Consider the following 19190-nt stretch of genomic DNA (forward strand, 5'->3'; position numbering starts at 1 on the left):
TTAATACTAGCAGGGTTGGATGAGGGAAGTAATGATTGTATCTGTGGACATGGGGTGTTGAGTGGGGGAGGTTTCTGCACTTTAGAGATCTCCTCATGAATTGTATCAATTGTATCAATGCAAAGGATTAACCCCTTAGGTTCAACAGTGAGGATAACAAGTCTGTATATGCTTTACTGCATATACAGACTGATTTTACTGTTGTGGGTTTAGTAACATAGAGAATAGGCCTAACTGGTATATGCCTAACTTTTATGTTTACTATAGGGATAGTTAAAGCAAAAGTAAAGCCTTGTTTAAAAAACAAACATGTTATACTTACTTGCTCTGTGCAGTGATTTTGCATAGAGCAGCTCAGATCCTCCTCTTTTCGGGTCCCAAACCAGCGCTCCTGGCTCCTCCCTCCTGTTAGGTGCCCCCACAGCAAGCAGCTTGCTGTGGGGGCACCCTAACAGGTGCGCTCCCCACCCATGGCTCTCTGTGTTCATTCACAGCCATGACTCTGTCCCGCCCCCTCCATCTCCTGATTGGCCCACTGACTGTGATTGAAAAAGGCTCCCGCTGCTGCCAAAAGCCAATCAGGAGTGCAAGTTCCTGGAGAAGCAAGGGTCTCATGGCTCATCGCTGGTGCACACAGAAGGTTTTTTATCTTCATGCACAGAATGCATGAGGATAAAAAACCTTGTGCCTTTAAAACCACTTTAAATCACAGATAATAGACCTAACTGATATATGCCTAACTTTTACTATGGCCATAGTGAGGTCCAATGAATGTGACTGATAGCATGTGAATTGGTTTAGGTGCACCTTGTCATTGAGCATATATTTTTAAATGATGCCTTCTCTTTTAGTTTTCTGCAGGCAGCCTGCAGAGGGTGGGGTCTGCTGGGCACCTCCTACAGCTCTGTTCTCTGCACAGGCTATGTACAGCACAGTGATGATATCACCAGTACTTTTACAAAATAATATCTGGGTTTGCCAAGGCATTTGGTGCACACAAAGTCATTTTTTAACCTTTGGGACTATTGAGGAATATAGTTCAATGAATTTTCCTGTGTCTGGAGTTCAGCTTTAAAGTGCGTCAGCTATTATATCATGTTAAGTTCATGCATAATAAGTACAGTAATACCTTGCATTGCGAGCATAATTTGTTCCAGAAGAATGCTTGTAATCCAAAGCACTTGTATATCAAAGCGAGGTTCCCCATAGGAAATAATGGAAACGCAGATAATCCGTTCCACAGCCACTAATTGTCTATGCAGTATCGCATGTGGCCAGAGGTGCGGGGGCGCCAGAGACACTCGGAGGTGCTCGGAGACACTCGGAGACACTTTCTGGTGTTCTGCCGAGAAAGGTCCCCCGTCGGATAGTGTCCGCCCTGTATTGTGCAGGCGCAGTGCTTGCGCAGTACGGAGGACAAAGGAGATGCCCAAAAGTCTCTGAACATGAACAGCTGTTCATCATGCTACATGGCACCTGCACAATTAACACTACATTGTGCCACACGCTACCCCACACTCCCAATGCTCGTGCAACTCTACAAGGGGCGGGTGTAGGGGCGGATGCATATAGAAGAGGGCGTATGATGCATTACACGCTTCTCAATAATACATCCGCACCTTCGAGAAATCCAGCCCCATCGTATGAGCTCTGGCCATCATGCGGCCTCTTCTGTATGCATCCGCCCCTACATCCGCCCCTTGCAGAGTTGCACGAACACCGGGATTGTACGGGAGTGTGTGGCGCGATGCAGTTTTAATTACGCAGGCTGATGAACAGCTGTTCACGGTCAGAGACTTTGTCCTCCGTACTGCGCAAGCGATGTGCCTGCGCAGTACAGGGAGGAATCTACCCGACAGGGGACCTTTCTCGACAGGGCACCACCACACCCGCACCTCTGGCCAAATGTGGTACTGCAAACTCCAGAGGCTTCCTGCTTATCTTGGGAGACAATGCTCGCAAAGCGAGTCCAGATTTTTTTTTTAAAACAGCTCGTATTGCAAAAGTTCGTAAACCACGTTACTCGCAATCCCAGGTTCCACTGTATTGTGCAAGAGTAACATTCACAGATTTTGCTTTCACAGAGATCACAGCAATGTCTTCTGCTTTTGCCTCTAGAAGGGCAGAGCTATCTTTTGTTCAGGTATCATCCAGGGTCACCATCTACTTCCTGGACTGAGATACCAACTCAGAGATGACACAATCATGTAAATCCTGGTGCCTGAACAGTTCTTGTTCACAAATTTGTGACACAGATCAGCCCCTGATGCAGCCTCTCACCTTGTGACTTGCAATGTTGCAATCTGATAAAAAAAAAAATGCTTCATCCTGCGTGCAGTAGAGTGATGACATCATCTCAGCCTAGGTAAGGTCACTGAACTTGAGATCAAGGAAGCCTTCTCAATGATAAAAGGTGGGACTTTTCTAGTGTTATATAATACCCTTGCTGTATATTGTGACATACCAGGAACGTATTCATGCAGACTTGTAAAGTTACTGAAAGATCCATTTCAATGAAAGCTACAATTTAATTAGACATTCTTCCCAGCAATGCCAGGGTTCACCGGGACTGGGTTTCACATAGTGGATCACATTACCAGAGGTGTGTGCCGTGCAGCAGGTCTGCTCTGCTAAAACCTATTAATATTTCAACAGCATTTTGGTCTGTGATAGTGGAAGCGTTCTGTTTTCAGTGACATCCACTCTCTGCTGAGGATTGTCGGGTTCAGGACCGTCCCTCACCTGATGTTAAAACAATATGCTGCAGACACTTTTATGGTTCTGCTAGACGTTTACAAAATGTGCTACTGCAAAGTCATCCCTTGTATTATGCAGTTATTGCTCCAGAAAGGAACTGAGATTATTCAAATTCTACCTGAAGTCAGATCAATGCTGTTAAAGCTGAACTCTTTGTTAACCACTTGCTGACTGCGATATGTATATCAACCTTTGCGGGTTGCAAGTGGTTTACCAGGATTATGGCTGAAGATATTAGCCATAAGCCTGGTACATCCCCCCGGCCCCGCCTCCTGCTGCTCTCGGGCTTACTGTTACCGCTGGTTCGTCCCGAGACACGATCCGGCTGGGCTATCAAAGAGGTAACACTCTTTGATCTACTCTATGGCCTTGGAGGACCAGAGTGACATCATGATGTCACTTCCAGTCCAGAGTAGGGTTGCCACCTTTTCTTCAAGCCAAACCCGAACACTTTAGTGTCCTGGGACACCTTTTGGATGCCCTAAGGAGAGTAGTAATGCAGTGCGCATAGTGTGCTGCAGCAAAATGTGGGTGTGGCCAAAATGCTCTTGCTGACATCATCAACCTGCCCCCAGACAGCCGCCCGCAGGTCCCAGACGGCAAAATATTTGTGTGTGACTACCTTGGTTACTTGGGGAGCCACAGCCTGGTCTGAATAATGTGTCCCAGACCTGTCGTGGATAAACGACCCTACTCTTTTGCTCTAATAAGCACCCATTCAGTCTAATAGTATAATGCATCTTTAAATAACCCATGTCTCCCGCATTTCCCCAGTAAACAGACACAATCACCATCTTAGCTCCATCGTTCCTTCATCTGCCCTACTGGGCAGAGGCTCTTAGCTTTTATTCACACACACACAAGGGAAGTCACAAACAGGAAGTTACAAACAGGAAGCCCTGGTCCCAACAGCCAATCTCTTCCTCCACAGGATATGACCTCACAGGAAATCCTTCCAAGAAGAGGAGTTTATACAACAAGCAATGAATAAGGACTAGAGGAGTCTTATGGGTGCGTGTCTGAGCAAGGGCAGCATGTATGATCTCCCACCCCCCCGTCTCTGTAAGCTATCCTCAGCTAGACAATGGAAGCCGCATGGCTGGGTTAAATCATGGATGCTGTCCGACCATAATCCATCCAAAGGCTCCCGTTTTTACTGTTTTTTGTGAGTCCTCAACACATACCCGGACTATACTACCGTCCACTGTGGGTGGTAGATTATCTGCAGGGATGCACCATGGCACAAATGGCCAAATATGTTGATTAGGCATACAGGGGTGACCCGAGCGCACATCCACTAAACCGATAATGTCTTTGCAGAGCGAACACATCCCCCCAGACGATCATTCTGTGCATCGCACAGGGGCCCTTCACTGGTGAACATATCCCCACTCTGCAAACACTTCTCTACATCCCCAAGGAGCTTTCCGCTACCAAACGGATCTCAACCAGCGTCAGTCTGCCCCAGTCAGCTCTTTAGAGCGGGCTGTGGGAGTACTAACACTGGGAGACACTATGACAATACATATTAAAATACATCTTCATAAAATTTCCACAACAGACTCTGACAAAAACCAGTAGTGGCCAGTCCACAAGGGGCGCCGCCTCCCCCCTGCCCCCGAGCTCGCACCATCTGTATGGCCGTGCACTGTGGGGGGCGCCGGACCAATAGGTTTCTACCAGGTCCCTCACCCACTCACAGGCACGTGACCACATCCCGAGGCCCCAATTGGCCAGTTTTATATTGTCTTTGGGATACAGAGGACTGCGCCCCAAGCCCTTCCACTCTGCAATGCCAGCGAATTAGAATCAGCTTTCAGCTTCCTGACCATTCAGAACCCAGAAAGAAGGTCAGGTGAAGACAAAAGCTGCGGCGTCAGACAGTCCAGGGGAGCTCCGCCACAGGGCGAGCCCCCCAAAATCCTCCAGCACCAGCTGCCACTGTTCAAAACCTTTACTATCTGGGTGAATCCTGGACAGGTGGCAACCCTAGCCCAGGCTGGAAGAAAAAAAAAATGTATGCGAAAGATCTTTTGCTTTTAAAGGTAAAGAAGAGATTTAGCGCTTTTTTGACCCCAGATCTCTCTATAAAGAGGAGGTGTCATCCTTATTTCTATTACAAGGGATGGTTACATTGGAAATAGGAATAAAAGTGATCAAAAAAATAAAAATGTAAACAGACAATGTAAAAAAAAAAAAATTAAAAGTAAAATAAATAATAATAAAAAATGTAAAGAGCCCCCATCCCTCCGTGCTCGCGTTCAGAAGCGATCACATATACGTATGTCCAAGGGCGGATCCAGAGTCAAGTCTCGGGAGGGGCACTGCCAGAAACGAAAGCGTCAAAAGTGTCAGTTATTGGTCCGATCTCTCCGCTGCAATGTTGCAGTACCGCTAAAAATCACTGATCGCCGTCATTACTAGTAAAAAAAAATTAAATATAAATGCCATAAATATAGTTTGTAGACGCTATGAATTTTGCGCAAACCAATCAATATACACTTACTGGTATTTTTTTTTTCTCAAAAAATATGGAGCAGAATACAGAATGGCCTAAACTGAGGAAGCAATATTTTTTTATAGCAAAAGCAAAAAATATTGTTTTTTTATTTTTATTTTTTTAAATTCTTGCTCTTTTTCTGTTTATATCACAAAAAATAAAAAAAAACGCAGAGATGATCAAATGTCAGCAAAGAAAGCTCTATTTGTGGGAAAAAAAGGACATCAATTTAAATTCGGTACAGCATTGATTGCACAACCGCGCAATTATCAGCCAGTCAAAGTAACGCAGCGCAGGATCACAAGAAATAATCATACATAATGGCACATGGTATTTTGCGATTTGTCACATAACATTCATTCATACTTTTACTCACGTTTAGGCAATTCTTTTGGTAGTCTGGTGAGGGGAGGGGTACCTTTCCCATGCAGGAGCAATGGAGTGGAGATGGATGGGATGGATGGATCCAGCAGTAATCTTCTCAATATTCTATGTAGAATTCACTCTGTAGACTGCACTGCTCAAACCGGTGGAGAAGATGGAGGAGGTGGGTGGAGCTAAAACTAACTCAGGGGTGGCAGAGCGGAGGCCTGTAGCGTGAACAAGATGGAGGGGGAGCTGGGTGGGTGGGACCAACAACGTCAGGGGCGGACTCCAGAACTAAGATTGCTGCAAGTGCCACTCTGCAGGAAGACTTCGTTTTTTAGCTGAAGTTGAACATCTTAAATACAGTGACTGTGATTGATTATCACAGTCACTCACTGGCATAACATTGACTCAGTCAGTCTGCTCTTGCTCTGAGCTCTCCCTGGCTGCGCCGCTGCGGCTGCCTGATCTGTTCTCCAGGCTCCAGCAGCTCTGCTCCGCTGAGTCTGTGTCTGTCTCCCTCCCACGTGACCGGCGTGACCGTGACGTCACTCGTTGCTAGACGCCAGGCGGCCCAGGCGTTAGCAACGAGTGCAGGAGAGAGGCTCCACCCACCGCTGTTCCTCCTCCTCCTATCTGTCAATGGCCAATGAGGAGGCGAGGCTGATCCAGCTGCCTTAAACGTGACCATGGTCTCTCACTGCAGTGCTGGCTGGGCGTAACTACAAGTCTCTCTCTCTCTCTCTGCGCCGCTGCCCGCTGATCGGGTTATGTGAGAGAGAGAGACTCGGGCAGAGGAGGCAGCGGCACACGCGAACGAACAGAGCAAGTGAGAATGTGACAATGACATGTCACTGTCTCACTCTCACTGCTACTATCTCAGGGGGGGGCAATTGACCTGTTGCCCCCCCCCTGGATCCGCCCCTGCGTATGTCGCACACACATATGTAAATGGTATTAAAACCACAAACATGAGGTATCGCTGTAAACATTAGAGCGAGAGCAATAATTCTAGTGCTAGACTTCCTCTGTACCACTAAACTAGTAACCTGTAAAGGTGTTTAAAGCGTGGTTTATGGAGATTTTTAAGTACTGAAATTTGTCACCATTCCACGAGCGTGCGCAGTTTTAAAGTGTGACATGTAGGTATCTATTTATTCAGCTTAACATCATCTTTCACATTATACAAATACGATTGTGTTTTTTTTTTTTTATTAATTAACCACTTCCCGACCAGCGCACGATGATGTACGTCGACAGAATGGCACGGGCAGGCATATTGGCGTACAGGTACGTCCAATATTCAATGCCGCCCTGCCATCGGGAGCGCGCCGCCGGCGGCGCGCTCCCGCGCTGGTCGCGACCCCCGGGGACTCGATCGCCGCGGGCATCCCCGCGATCGTCTCACGGAGCGGCCGAATGGAGGAAATGCAGAGTAAACAGCATTTCTCCATTCTGCCTAGCAACTAGTGACGCTGATCTCTGCTCCATGTGATTGGAGCAGAGATCAGTGTTCACTAAATGAAAGCCCAACCCCCCACAGTTAGTAACACACCCCTAGGAACACTTAACCCCTACACTGCCACCCACTGGTTAACCCCTTCACTACCAGTGTCATTTACACAGGAATCACTGCATTTATATAGCAGTGATTACTGTATAAATGACAATGGTCCCAAAAATGTGTCAAAAATGTCTGATGGGTCCCCCACAATGTCGCAGTCACAATAAAAATCGCTGATCGCCGCCATTACTAGTAAAAAAAAAATAATAAAAAATTATTAATAAAAATGCTATAAAACTATCCCTATTTTGTAAACGCTATAACTTTTGCGCAAACCAATCAATAATCGCTTATTGCGATTTTTTTCACCAAAAATATGTAGAAGAATACGTATCGGCCTAAACTGAGGGAAAAAAATGTTTTTTTATATATTTTTGGGGGATATTTATTATAACAAAAAGTAAAAAATAATGTGTTTTTTTCAAAATTGTCGCTCTATTTTTGTTTATAGCGCAAAAAATAAAAACCGCAGGGGTGATCAAATACCACCAAAAGAAAGCTCTATTTGTGGGAAAAAAAGGACGTCAATTTTGTTTGGGAGCCACGTCGCACGACCGCGCAATTGTCAGTTAAAGCGACGCAGTGCCGAATCGCAAAAAGTGGTCTGGTCTTTGACCAGCAAATTGGTCCGGTCTGAAAGTGGTTAAAGTGTATTTTTTCCAACAAAATTACGTTTCCAAAACCCCTGTGCAAATATAGTGAGACATAAAAAATTGCAATGATTGCCATTTTATTCCGTAGGGTCTCTGGCAAAATATGTTTGGGTGTGATAAGTAATTTTATAGCAAAAAATACTGAAGAAAAAGCCTGGTTGGCAAATGGTTAAGCAAATATTAAAGGATAAGTTCACCTTTGGGAACTTGTTAAATGTTCCACCCGTTTTTAGGGGGCAACATGTAACATGTTCCCAGTGCTGCAGCTGCTGCCCATTCCACCCCTCCCCCAATGACAGCAGTGCGGGTAGAAGCCGTACACTGCCAGGTAACCGTACCCGCAATGGCTGCGGCAGCACCCGTCAGCTACGGTGTCAACATCCCGGGACTCCAGGACAAGTAAGTGTCCTATTGTTAAAAGCCAGCAGCTGCAGTATGTGTAGCTGCGGTGGGGGGGGGGGGGGGGTTTGGGCGGACCTCCTCTTTAAGTTCTATTGACAGATAGCATGTCTAATTTTATTTGTTTTCTTTTTTTTAATGCACAATATAACAACGAAAGGAAAATCCACTTTGCACTAAAAGTGCACTTAGAAGTGCAGTCACTCTAGATCGGAGGGGGACATGCAAGGAAAATTATAAACAGCATTTTAGCTTGCACATGATTGGATGATAAAATCAGCAGAGCTTCCCCTCATTTCAGATCTACTCTTTAGATTTAGAGTGACTGCAATTCCAAGTGCACTAGCAGTGCAAAGTGGATTTGCCTTTTGTAAATAACCTCCTATGAGTCATTATTGCCATTAAGGCTAGGTTTGCATTTTTAAACCATCGTTTTTTATGTGTTTTTGCATGCAATTTTCATGCATTTTGCGTTTTCTCTCTTTAAACACACTGTATATAGCTAGTTGCTAAGGAGGGGGCTGAGAAGCCGGCCGAAGCATCCTTAACAACTGATGAGTCATCAGCTGTCAGTGGGGTTCCCCGCTGACAGCTGAATGTAAAAAAAAGAATTGCTGGCAAAAAATCTTGAAAAAAATGGCATGGGGTCCCAATGGATTGGGTCTAGTATGGATTCAGAAGGGACCCTCCCCTACCCAAAATATTAAAAAAAAAATGCATACCAAACCCTTATCTGAGCATGAACCTGGGCAGGTCACGAAAGAGAGGGGACCCCCCCTTCCTGAACCACCAGGCTGTATGCACCCAACATATAGGGATGGGTGCTTGCGATTTTTTTATTATTTTTTTGGCTACAATTTTTTTTTTTACATTCCGCTAACAGCTGATGACTCATCAGTTGTTAAGGATGCGGCAGCCGGCTTTTTGGCCCCCTCCTTAGCAACCAGCTATTTACAGTGTTTAACCACTTCCGGAATGCCCACCGCACATATACTGCGGCAGGGTGGCCCAGCTGCATGATCCGATGTACCTGTATGTCTGGCTGTGCCTGAGATACAGCGGGGGTGCACACGTGTCCGCCTCGAGGTGCGGGAGCTCGCCCATGGGTCCAGCAGACTCCATGTCCCCCGGCAACCTGCAATCGCGGTAAAGAGAGGCAGAACAGGGATCTGCCAATGTAAACGAGGCAGATCCCCATACTAACAGGGGACAATACTATCCTCCATGCATTTTATTGGCTTTGAATTCCTATCTGAATGCATATCCTTACCCGACCAGCGTCATATGCGCGGTCGATGGTCTTCCATTAAGCTTGGAACCTTGTATTAAGTACATTAGACCTCTAGATGTCATAAGCTGCTGGGATAGTCTATTCCACTTTTTCTGCAACACTGCATGGAATATGTTTTATGTTATATGTAAAAAAATTTTTGTCTCTACGTGTTTCAATAAAGATTTATTAAACAAAAAAGACAGGGGACAATACTGAAATCGGCTGTTCCTAGTGATCAGGAACAGCGATCTCTGTGTTGTCCCAGTGAGCCCACACAGTTAGAACACACCCAGGGAACACAGTTAACCCCTTGATCTCCCCCTAGAGTTAACCCTTTCCCTGCCAGTGTCATTTATACAGTGATCAGTGGATTTTTTTTTAGCACCGATCACTGTAATAATATCACTGGTCCCCAAAAAGTGTCACTCGGGGGCAGATTTGTCCGCCGCAATGTCGCAGTCCTGCACAGATTGCACCATTAACAGTACAACCAATTTTAAAAAAAAAGTCAAGAAATCTATCCCATAGTTTGTAGAAACTATAGCTTTTGCGCAAATCAATCAATATACACTTATTGCGATTTTTTTTTACCAAAAATATGTAGCAGAATACATATCGGCCTAAACTGGTGAATAAATAATTTTTTTTATATATTTTTTTCGGATATGTATTATAGCAGAAAGTTAAAAAAAATTTTTTTTCAAAATTGTCGGTCTTTTTTTGTTTATAGCATAAAAAATAAAAAACTGCAGAGGTGATCAAAGACCACCAAAAGAAAGCTCCGTATCGCAAAAATTGGCCTGGTCAGGTTCGATGTGTTGTGTGTTCAGAGATGGCATTCTGCATACCTTGAAAATCCCAGTAAATCAGCAGTTTTTTAAATACTCAGACCAGCCCGTCTGGCACCAACAACCATATGCCACATTCAAAGTCACTTAAATCCCCTTTCTTCCTCATTCTGATGCTCGGTTTGAACTTCAGCAAGGGGTCTTCACCACATCTAGATGCCTAAATGCATTGAGTTGCTGCCGTGTGATTGGCTGAATAGCAATTTCTATTTAACTGAAATCTCCAGCCAGGACTGAAACATGAACTTTTAAAAAACAAGTCAACACCGGCAGCTCCATCATTTCTATACTGACAAGTTCCCGTTAAGTCACCCCCAATGTTCTAATGTATCTTTTTGAATAATCTCAAGGCATTGACCAGTGGAAACCTTCTTATCATCTAAGTGGACCTTTATCAGCAAATTGAGTTTGTTACTTTACTTTAACATACATTTTTCTGTACTTTATGAACTTTTCTCTTTCCCCTCTGTAGATTGTCATTACCCTTCTAATCATCACCGTGTCCCGATCAATAGGGTAACTGATTTTTACCTCCCTGGTCACCATAGAGATGCCCCTGGCTATCGGGTGTCAGTGTAGGGTCTCAGTTACAATGTATCGCTTCCATCATCCTCCACTGCACACAGGTGGTCAGACGGAGCGGATACAGAGCAGACCGGCCAGACGTGGCATTCTGCTTAATGATGAAAAGACGGCATACAGCAAACACCAACCATGGCCACTGAAGAGAAGGTAAGAGTCTCTTATAATGGTATATTACAGTGTTTTTCGTGTGTATGGCCAAACACATGGCCATTTTCTGGCAATTTCAGTTACTTTCAACCAGCTTTTATTTGCAAAAACTGGTCAAGACAAGCAACCTCCTACCAATTTATAAATGCACAGGCGGTCCCGGGGTTACAAACAAGATCGGATCTGTAGGTTTGTTCTTAAGTTGATTCTGTTTCTAAGTCGGAACAGGTCAATTTTTTAAGTGTAGCTCCAGCGGAAAAAACAATGTTTAAGCTTCTTGGATAACATAGGGAAGGGTTGACACCCCTGTAATGTTTGTTTTGCTGTCTGTGCCCCTGTTCAGAAGATTTCATCTCACTTTCTGTCCCAATGACAATTGAATTTTGACAAATTTGGGTTGTTTTGGAAACAAGCCTTGGTGATGAGGCATCAGTGGAGTCAACTTTTTCCCATAATAACTCTAATGCCGCGTACACACGACCGGACTTTTCGACGGACTAGGTACGACGGTCTTCCCGACGGACTTTCGGCGGAGGTCCGACGGACTTTCCAAACAAACGGATTTGGCCACACACAAGCGCACCAAAGTCCGACGTATTCGACCGTGATGACGTTCGACCGGACTAGAATAAGGAAGTTCATAGCCAGTAGCCAATAGCTGCCCTAGCGTCGGTTTTCGTCTGACGGACTAGCATAAAGACAAACTGATTTTTCGACCAGATTTGAAACATGTTTTAAATCTAAAGTCCGTTTGATTTTTGGACAGCAAAGGTCTGATGAAGCTCACACAGGATCGAATTGTCTGGCGGATTCGTTCCGTCGGACCTAGTCCGCCGAAAAGTCCGGTCGTGTGTACGTGGCATTACAGGAGGGAATTTCCCTTCCTAGGGGTAGATTTCCTCTCACTTTCTGTTGTCTCCCTCCATTTGTAAGTAGGAGTTGTTTGTAAGTCGGATGTTTGTAACTACGGGACCGACTGCCTGTATATGGCAGGAAGGTTGGTGGGTTGCCTTGGTTTGTTCCATTGTTTGTGGTGCAAAGTGGTGGAGATTGCAAGAAAATTGGCCAAGATTGTGTGTACCTGTGGCTGATTCCTTATTGTAATAATGTGCTTTTTTTTTTTTTTTAAATACATACGCTTAGTTTCTAATAGAAGGATCACTCAAAAAAAGCAATGTTAATGTAATAATTTGTGTTCTTTGGGAAGATACAGGTAGTCTAATTCAGTAAAAAATGCTATTCTTTCATTATAACTAAAGGCTAAACTTCAAAATTTCTTATGGAGTGGTGAGGGGTTAGAACCAGACAGGTGGTTATTGCTGTCTGTGATCCGTTAGGGAGAGTCAGTGTAAAGCCAAAATTCTGAGTTGCCACTACAAAAAAAGAGGGGCAATCGTCCAATGGGGACACTTCTTCTGGTGATTGCTGTCCAAGAGCTGATTTCCCTCATATTGGAAAGATATCGTCTCTCTTAATATTAAGAAAAAACAAAACAAAAATTGACACTGACTTTAATTATCCGCCACTCTATACCTCTATAATGTAAAAAAATGGCTTTACATATATTTTAATAGCAGATGGTTAAATAGAGTAAAAGTTGTGGAGAACAGGGGGTAAGTTATTTAGGGCAGGAGGACAGTTGCGGAGTATAGGGGGACAGAGTTTAGCAGAATGAACTCAAATTGGTTGTCATGTCATGAACTAATGCACTTCATGGTTAGCACTTAAAAATAGGAACTTTGTATTGTAGAGTGTAAGCTGTTCACATTTGGATCTCTGTCTACAAGAGACATGGTTTCCAAAAAGCTCCTAAATTGACCCCAATTGTTATGTACCTTTAATCTACATCACAGCTGTTTTTCTGTCCTCCACAGTTGTCCCTCTACCCTCCACAACTGTCCATTTATCTTGCACAACTGTCCCCCTGCCCTCCGCAACTCACCCTTTATACACACAGCTGTTCCTCTGCCTTCCACAACGGACCCCCTATCCTCCACGACTGTCTCTCTATACTCTACAACTGTCCCTCTGCCCTCTATAACTCACCCCTTATGCTCCACAACTGATCATCTATTCTCTACAATTGTTCCTTTGCCCTCCTTAGCTCACCTTCTATCCTTCACAACTGCCCCTTCTGCCTTTCAAAACTGATCCACTATCCTCCACAACTCAGCCCCTGTCCTCTACAACAGACTTCTGATACTCCACAACTGTCCCTCTGCCCTCCATAACTCACCCCTGTTTTTCTCATATGTCCCTCTGCCTTCCACAATGGATCCTCTATCCTCCACAACTGTCCTTCTACCCTCCATAACTCACCCCCGTTATGTTCCACAACTGTCCCTTTACACTCCACAACTTATCTCTGATCCTCTACCGTTGTCCCTCTGCCCTCCATAGCTCACTCTCCATCCTTCACAACTGTCCCTCTACCCTCAACAACTGAACCTCTGTTCTCTACAACAGATTCCCGATACTCACCAACTGTCCCTCTGCCCTCCATAACTCACCCCCATTCTTCACAACTGTCCTTATGCTCACCACAACGGACCCCCTATCCTCCACAACTGCCCCTCTGCCCTCCATAACTCACCCCCTTATCCTCCCTCATTATCCCTCTGCCCTCCATAGCTCACCTTCTATCCTTCACAATTGTCCCTCTGCCCTCCACAACTGATTCTCTTTCCTCCACAACTCACCCCCTGCCCTCCACAACAGACTCCCAATACCCCACAACTGTCCCTCTGCCCTCCATAACTCACCCCGTCCCTCACAATTGTCCCTATGCTCCCCACAACTGATCTTCTACTCTACAATTGTCACTCTGCCCTCCATAGCTCACCCTCCATCCTTCACAATTATCCCTCTGCCCTCCACAACTGATCCTGTATCCTCCACAACTCACCTCCTATCCAAAACAAGGGATTCCCGATACTCCACAACTGTCCCTCTGCTCTCCATAACTCAGCCCTGTCCTTCACAACAATCCCTCTGCTCGTCACAACTGATTGTCTATCCTCTACAATTGTCCATCTGCCCCCTATAGCTCATCCCCCATCCTTCACAACTGTTCTCTACCCTCAACAACTGATCCTCTGTTCTCTAAAACAGATTCCTGATACTCACCAACTGTCCCTCTGCCACCATAACTAACTCCCATCCTTCACAACTGTCCCTAGTCTCGCCACAGCGGACCCTCTTATCCTTCGCAACTGTATCTCTGCACTCCACAACTTATTTATCCTCTACTCTACAATTGTACCTCTGCCCTCCATAGCTCACCCTCCATCCTTCACAACTGATCCTCTACAACTCACCCCCTGTCCTCCACAACAGATTCCCGATACTCCACAACTGTCCCTCTGCTCTCCATAACTCACTGCTGTTCTTCACAACTGTCCCTCTGCTCACCACAACTGATTCTCTATCCTCTACAGTTGTCCCTCTGCCCTCCATAGCTCACCCTCCATCCTCCACAACTGTCCCTCTACCCTCAACATCTGATCCTCTGTCCTCCACAGCAGACTCCCGATACAACACTGTCCCTCAGGCCTCCATAACTCACCCCCCTCCTTCACAACTGCCCCTCCACCCTTCATAACTCATTCCCTTCCTTCACAACTGTCCCTCTGCCGAAACTGCTGATCCTCTCTTCTCCACAATTGCCCCCCTGGCTTTCATAACTCACCCCCTGTCCTCCACAATTTTCCTGCTTCCCTCCACAACTGACCCCCTATACTCTACAACTGTCCTCCTGCCCTAAATAACTTACCCCCTGTTCTCCACAACTATCTCACTGCCCTCCAGAACTGACCCCCTAGCCTCCACAACTATCCCACTGCCCTCCACAACTGACCTCCTATAATCCATAACTGTCCTCCTGCCCTAAATAACTTACCCCCTGTTCTCCACAACTACCTCACTGCCCTCCACAACTGACCTCCTGTCCTCCACAACTATCTCACTGCTCTCCCCAACTGATCACCTATCCGCCACAACTCTTCATTTTCCCTCCATAGCTGACCCTTTTTCCAGTACCGCCATGCCTATACAACTTTCCCTCTACCTTTCACAGTTTTCTCTTTAGCTTGTACAACTCTATTTTCTTCATAATTTTCCCTATACCCTTCACAACTCTCCCTTTATCTTACACAACTCTTGCTCTATCGTTCAATGCCATCTCTCCAACTTTCATAACTTCTTCTTTATCGCGTGCTGTTGTCCCTTTGTCCTTCAGAGCTCTCTCTGGCCTCTAAAACTGTCCTTCCGTCTCCTACAACTGTCCCTATACAGGGCTGGACTGGGACAGAAATTTGACCCTGGACTTCACCCAGACCAGGCCCACTTACATTTTGAGTGTCACATCAGCACTCCCTTACAACAGTGTCCCATTACCAGCCCCCTTACATCAGAGTGTCCCATCAGCACTCCCTTACATCAGAGTGTCCCATCAGCACTCCCTTATATCAGAGTGTTCCATCAGCACCCTCTTACATCAGAGTGTCCCATCAGCACCCCCTTACATCAGAGTGTCCCATCAGCACCCTCTTACATCAGAGTGTCGCATCAGCACCCCCTTACATCAGAGTGTCCCATCAGCAGCCCCCTTAGATCAGATTGTCCCATCAGCAGCCCCCTTACATCAGAGTGGCCCACTGAGCCATCGGCCTACTGGGAAACTCCCGGTAGTCCCAATGGCCAGTACATGCCTGTCCCTATATCTTCCACAACTATCTCTCTACCATTTACCACTGTCTCCCTACCATTTACCACTGTCTCTCTACCATTTACAACTGCCTCTTTACCATTTACAACTCTGAATCTTCTATTCTTCACAGCTGTTCCTCTGGCTATGACAGAACCCCAAAAGCACTTTGATTTGGAGGTCGGTAAAAATGGTGATTCAGTAAGGAATGCTCTGGTTCCTCCACTCTTTCCTCCATCTTCTTCTTTTCAGGCTCCTGAGGAAGCAACAGGCAGCCTGGAAATTGTGTCTGTGTCGGAAGAGGAAGTCCCGGTTGTAGATATCGCCTTCTCCTACTTTCGATTTTTCTTGTCAAAAACAAAAGTGGATCCAGGACAAAACAATTCTGGTATGCCCAACAGTAAAGATGTTAAAGCTCAATTGAACCTTTAATTTGAAGTAGAACTGCAGGAACACTTTTTGTTAATCTGCAATGTAGAAACACTAAAGCATTGATTTACTAAAACTGGAGAGTACAAAACCTGGTACACCTGTGCATGGTAGCCAATCAGCTTTTAACTTCAGCTTGCTCAATTAGACCCCTTGCACACTGGGGCCGCGGTAAAGCACCATTTGATTTAGCGTTGCTTTACCACTGTTTGAGCAGTGCTTTTCGGCCTCTAGTGGGGCGCTTTTAACCCCAAAGAAGGGGTTAAAAACTCTCGTGTTGGGGTGCTTCCAAAATGCTTTTCAGGCGTTTCGGAAGCGCTGCCCATTCATTGCAATAGGTAGGGTGTTTTCGGAGCACTAAATACAGCGCTTCCAACCCGCCCCAAATATGCTGCTTGCAGGACTTTCAGAACATCCCTCAAGCGCACCACCCCAGTGTGAAAAGTCACACTTGAATGAATGGGAGGTGGTTTTCAAGCGCTTAGCAGAGGCTATTTTGAGCACTAAAGCGCCTGAAAACCGCCCCCAGTGTGAAAGGGGTTGACAGTAAAACCTGGTAGCTCATTGGTTTCTATGCAGAGCTGCATCAGATTTTGAACTCTCCGGTCTTAGTAAATCAACCCCTATAAGTCTGTTGAGGTGTATGGAACTTTACATCTGGCCACATACTAGTAGAATGTCATTTGAAAATTTTAATTTTAAGAACTTTCATTCAATTTTCTAGTCATTAGTGGGCTCAAATCGATGTTCGCCTTCAACTTCGGGAATGAGAGAAGACAAAGGACCAAGATGGCAAATGTTTCTCCAGAAAACACATTTCTAACAGTGTTTTCTCATCCTTGTGGTCAAAAATGATCGCTGATTTGTCCCTAAAAGCAATATGTCCCTAATTACCAGAAAAATCTAACTAGAACCTTGAGGGCCCGGTGCAAGAAACCATGAGCCTGTCCGCTGGGGCCTTTTCCATTGGTCCCGGGGTTCTTTCTGTCAATTCTGGGGCCCTTTGCTCTGGTCCTGGGGCCATTCACTCTGGGCCTGGACCCGGGCCCCTTCCCACTGACCTCTGGGCCCTTTACTCCCATCGCGGTGCCTAGACATGTGTACTGACCACAAATTTGTTCGTTTTGGTTTCATTCGTTTTTTTGCTTTTTTCGGAAATTCGGAAATTCAGAAGTTCGGAAATCCGAAAACTCGGATTTTCAAATTTCCGAATTTTCGAATTTTCCAATTTCCCAATTTCCCAATTTCCGAATGTTTAAATTTCTGAATTTTTGTGGCGGATCATCAGGGCCGAGTCACAAGTGTGACTTTTGCGACCCTGGTAGTTCCGCCACTGATTTACACATTAACCACTTCAGCCCTGGAAGGATTTACCCCCCCTTCCTGACCAGGCTATTTTTTGTGACATGGCACTGCGTTACTTTAACTGACCATCGTGCAGTCGTGTGACCCTGTACCCAAATAACATTTATGTATTTTTTCCCCTACAAATAGAGCTTTCTTTTGGTGGTATTTGATCATCTCTCCGATTTTTATTTTTTCGCTATAAAAAGAAAGACTATTTTGAAAAAAAAAACACAATTTTTTACTTTCTGCTATAAAACATACCCAATAAAAAAATGTAAATAATTGAATTTCTTCGTAAATTTTGGCCAATATGTATTCTGGCCAATTTTGGCCAATATGTAGGACTGCAATATTACGGCAGACATTTAGACACCAATTTACACCTTTGACACTTTTTAGGGACCAGTGACAGTAGTAAAGTGATCAGTGCTAAACATATGCACTGTCACTGTACTAATGACACTGGCTGGGAGGGGGTTAACATCAGGGGCGATCACAGGGTTAAAGCGGTTGTAAACCTTCATTGTCAAAAAAAGAACAACTTGCAAGGCAATGACATAATGTGCTAGTATGCTAGTAAAATATATATATTTTTTACTAGTAATGGCAGTGGTCTGTGATTTTTAGTGAGACTGCAACATTGCGGCAGACAGATCAGACACCTAACTGACACTTTTTACACTTTTTTTGCGAACCAGTGACATTATTACAGTGATCAGTGCTAAAAATATGCACTGACATTGTACTAACGGCACTGGCAGGGAAGGGGTTAACATCGAGGGCGATCAATGGGTTAAGTGTGTTTCCTCAGTGTGTTTCTAACTGTATGGGGGATGGGCTGCCTGGGGAAACTCACAGATCCATGTTCCGGCATAGCAGAAAGAGGGGATCTCTGTGTCACCCCCTGACAGAACTGAGATCTGCCTTGTTTACACAGGCAGATCCCCGTTCTGAAATGACCGCGGGCCTCTTGCCGACCAGCCGCCACAGTTATACTGCGGTAGGTTGGCTCGGCTGCTCAAATTGCCGTAGGTCTACGTCCGTTCGTGCACGAGGTCCTGTGGGGGCACGCGCGCCCGTTGGCCAGCGGGGGAGCCAATCAGCGGATTGGCTCTACCGCCCGCTGGCCAATCAATGGGTTGGCTCCCCTCTGCTGGCCAATCAGCGGATTGGCATCCCCCTTCTGGCCAATCGCCACGTGCGCGTGCACCCACACAACCTTGTGCACAAACCGACGTACACCTATGGTGATTCACGTAGCCGAGCCAACCTGGCGCAGTATAACTGCGGCGGCTGGTCGGCAAGAGGTTAAGGTAAGGATAACATGGTGTGTACCTGGATAGGATAGGAAACTGGCTCATCCAGAGAGTGGTAATTCATGGCATATTTTCTGAATGGTCTGGAGTTGTGGGTGGTGTACCCCAAGGCAGGGTTGCCACCTTTCCTTCAAGCCAAACCCGAACACTTTGGGTGCCCCAAGGAGAATATTAATGCGGTGCACATAGCGTGCAGTGGGTGTGGCCAAATTGTTCTTCCTGACATCATTGCCCCGCCCCCCAGTGATGCCAAACCTACCCTCAGAGAGCCGCCCACAGCTCCCGGATGGCAACAGATTTG

At 45.6% G+C, this 19190-nt stretch overlaps 1 protein-coding gene across 2 annotated transcripts in view; it reads left to right on the top strand.

Annotated features, from left to right (window-relative positions):
* The first annotated feature begins 10895 nt into the window (after window positions 1-10895).
* The window catches only part of TMPRSS3 (transmembrane serine protease 3), a 116026-nt gene continuing 107731 nt past the window's right edge, over window positions 10896-19190 (top strand). The window contains exons 1-2 of one of the 2 annotated variants that reach the window (XM_077479806.1): window positions 10896-11092; window positions 16050-16185. In XM_077479806.1, the coding sequence (XP_077335932.1) occupies window positions 11075-11092; window positions 16050-16185 (154 nt within the window). In that variant the 5' untranslated portion in view covers window positions 10896-11074. Of the gene's footprint in view, window positions 11093-15944; window positions 16186-19190 lie in introns of those variants that run through there. The other variant, XM_077479805.1, reaches the window with a different exon arrangement.

Source organism: Lithobates pipiens, unplaced genomic scaffold (genome assembly GCF_037356315.1).
Source record: "Lithobates pipiens isolate NorthernLeopardFrog02 unplaced genomic scaffold, aLitPip1_a1.2 Scaffold_16, whole genome shotgun sequence".
NCBI classification, from domain to species: domain Eukaryota; kingdom Metazoa; phylum Chordata; class Amphibia; order Anura; family Ranidae; genus Lithobates; species Lithobates pipiens.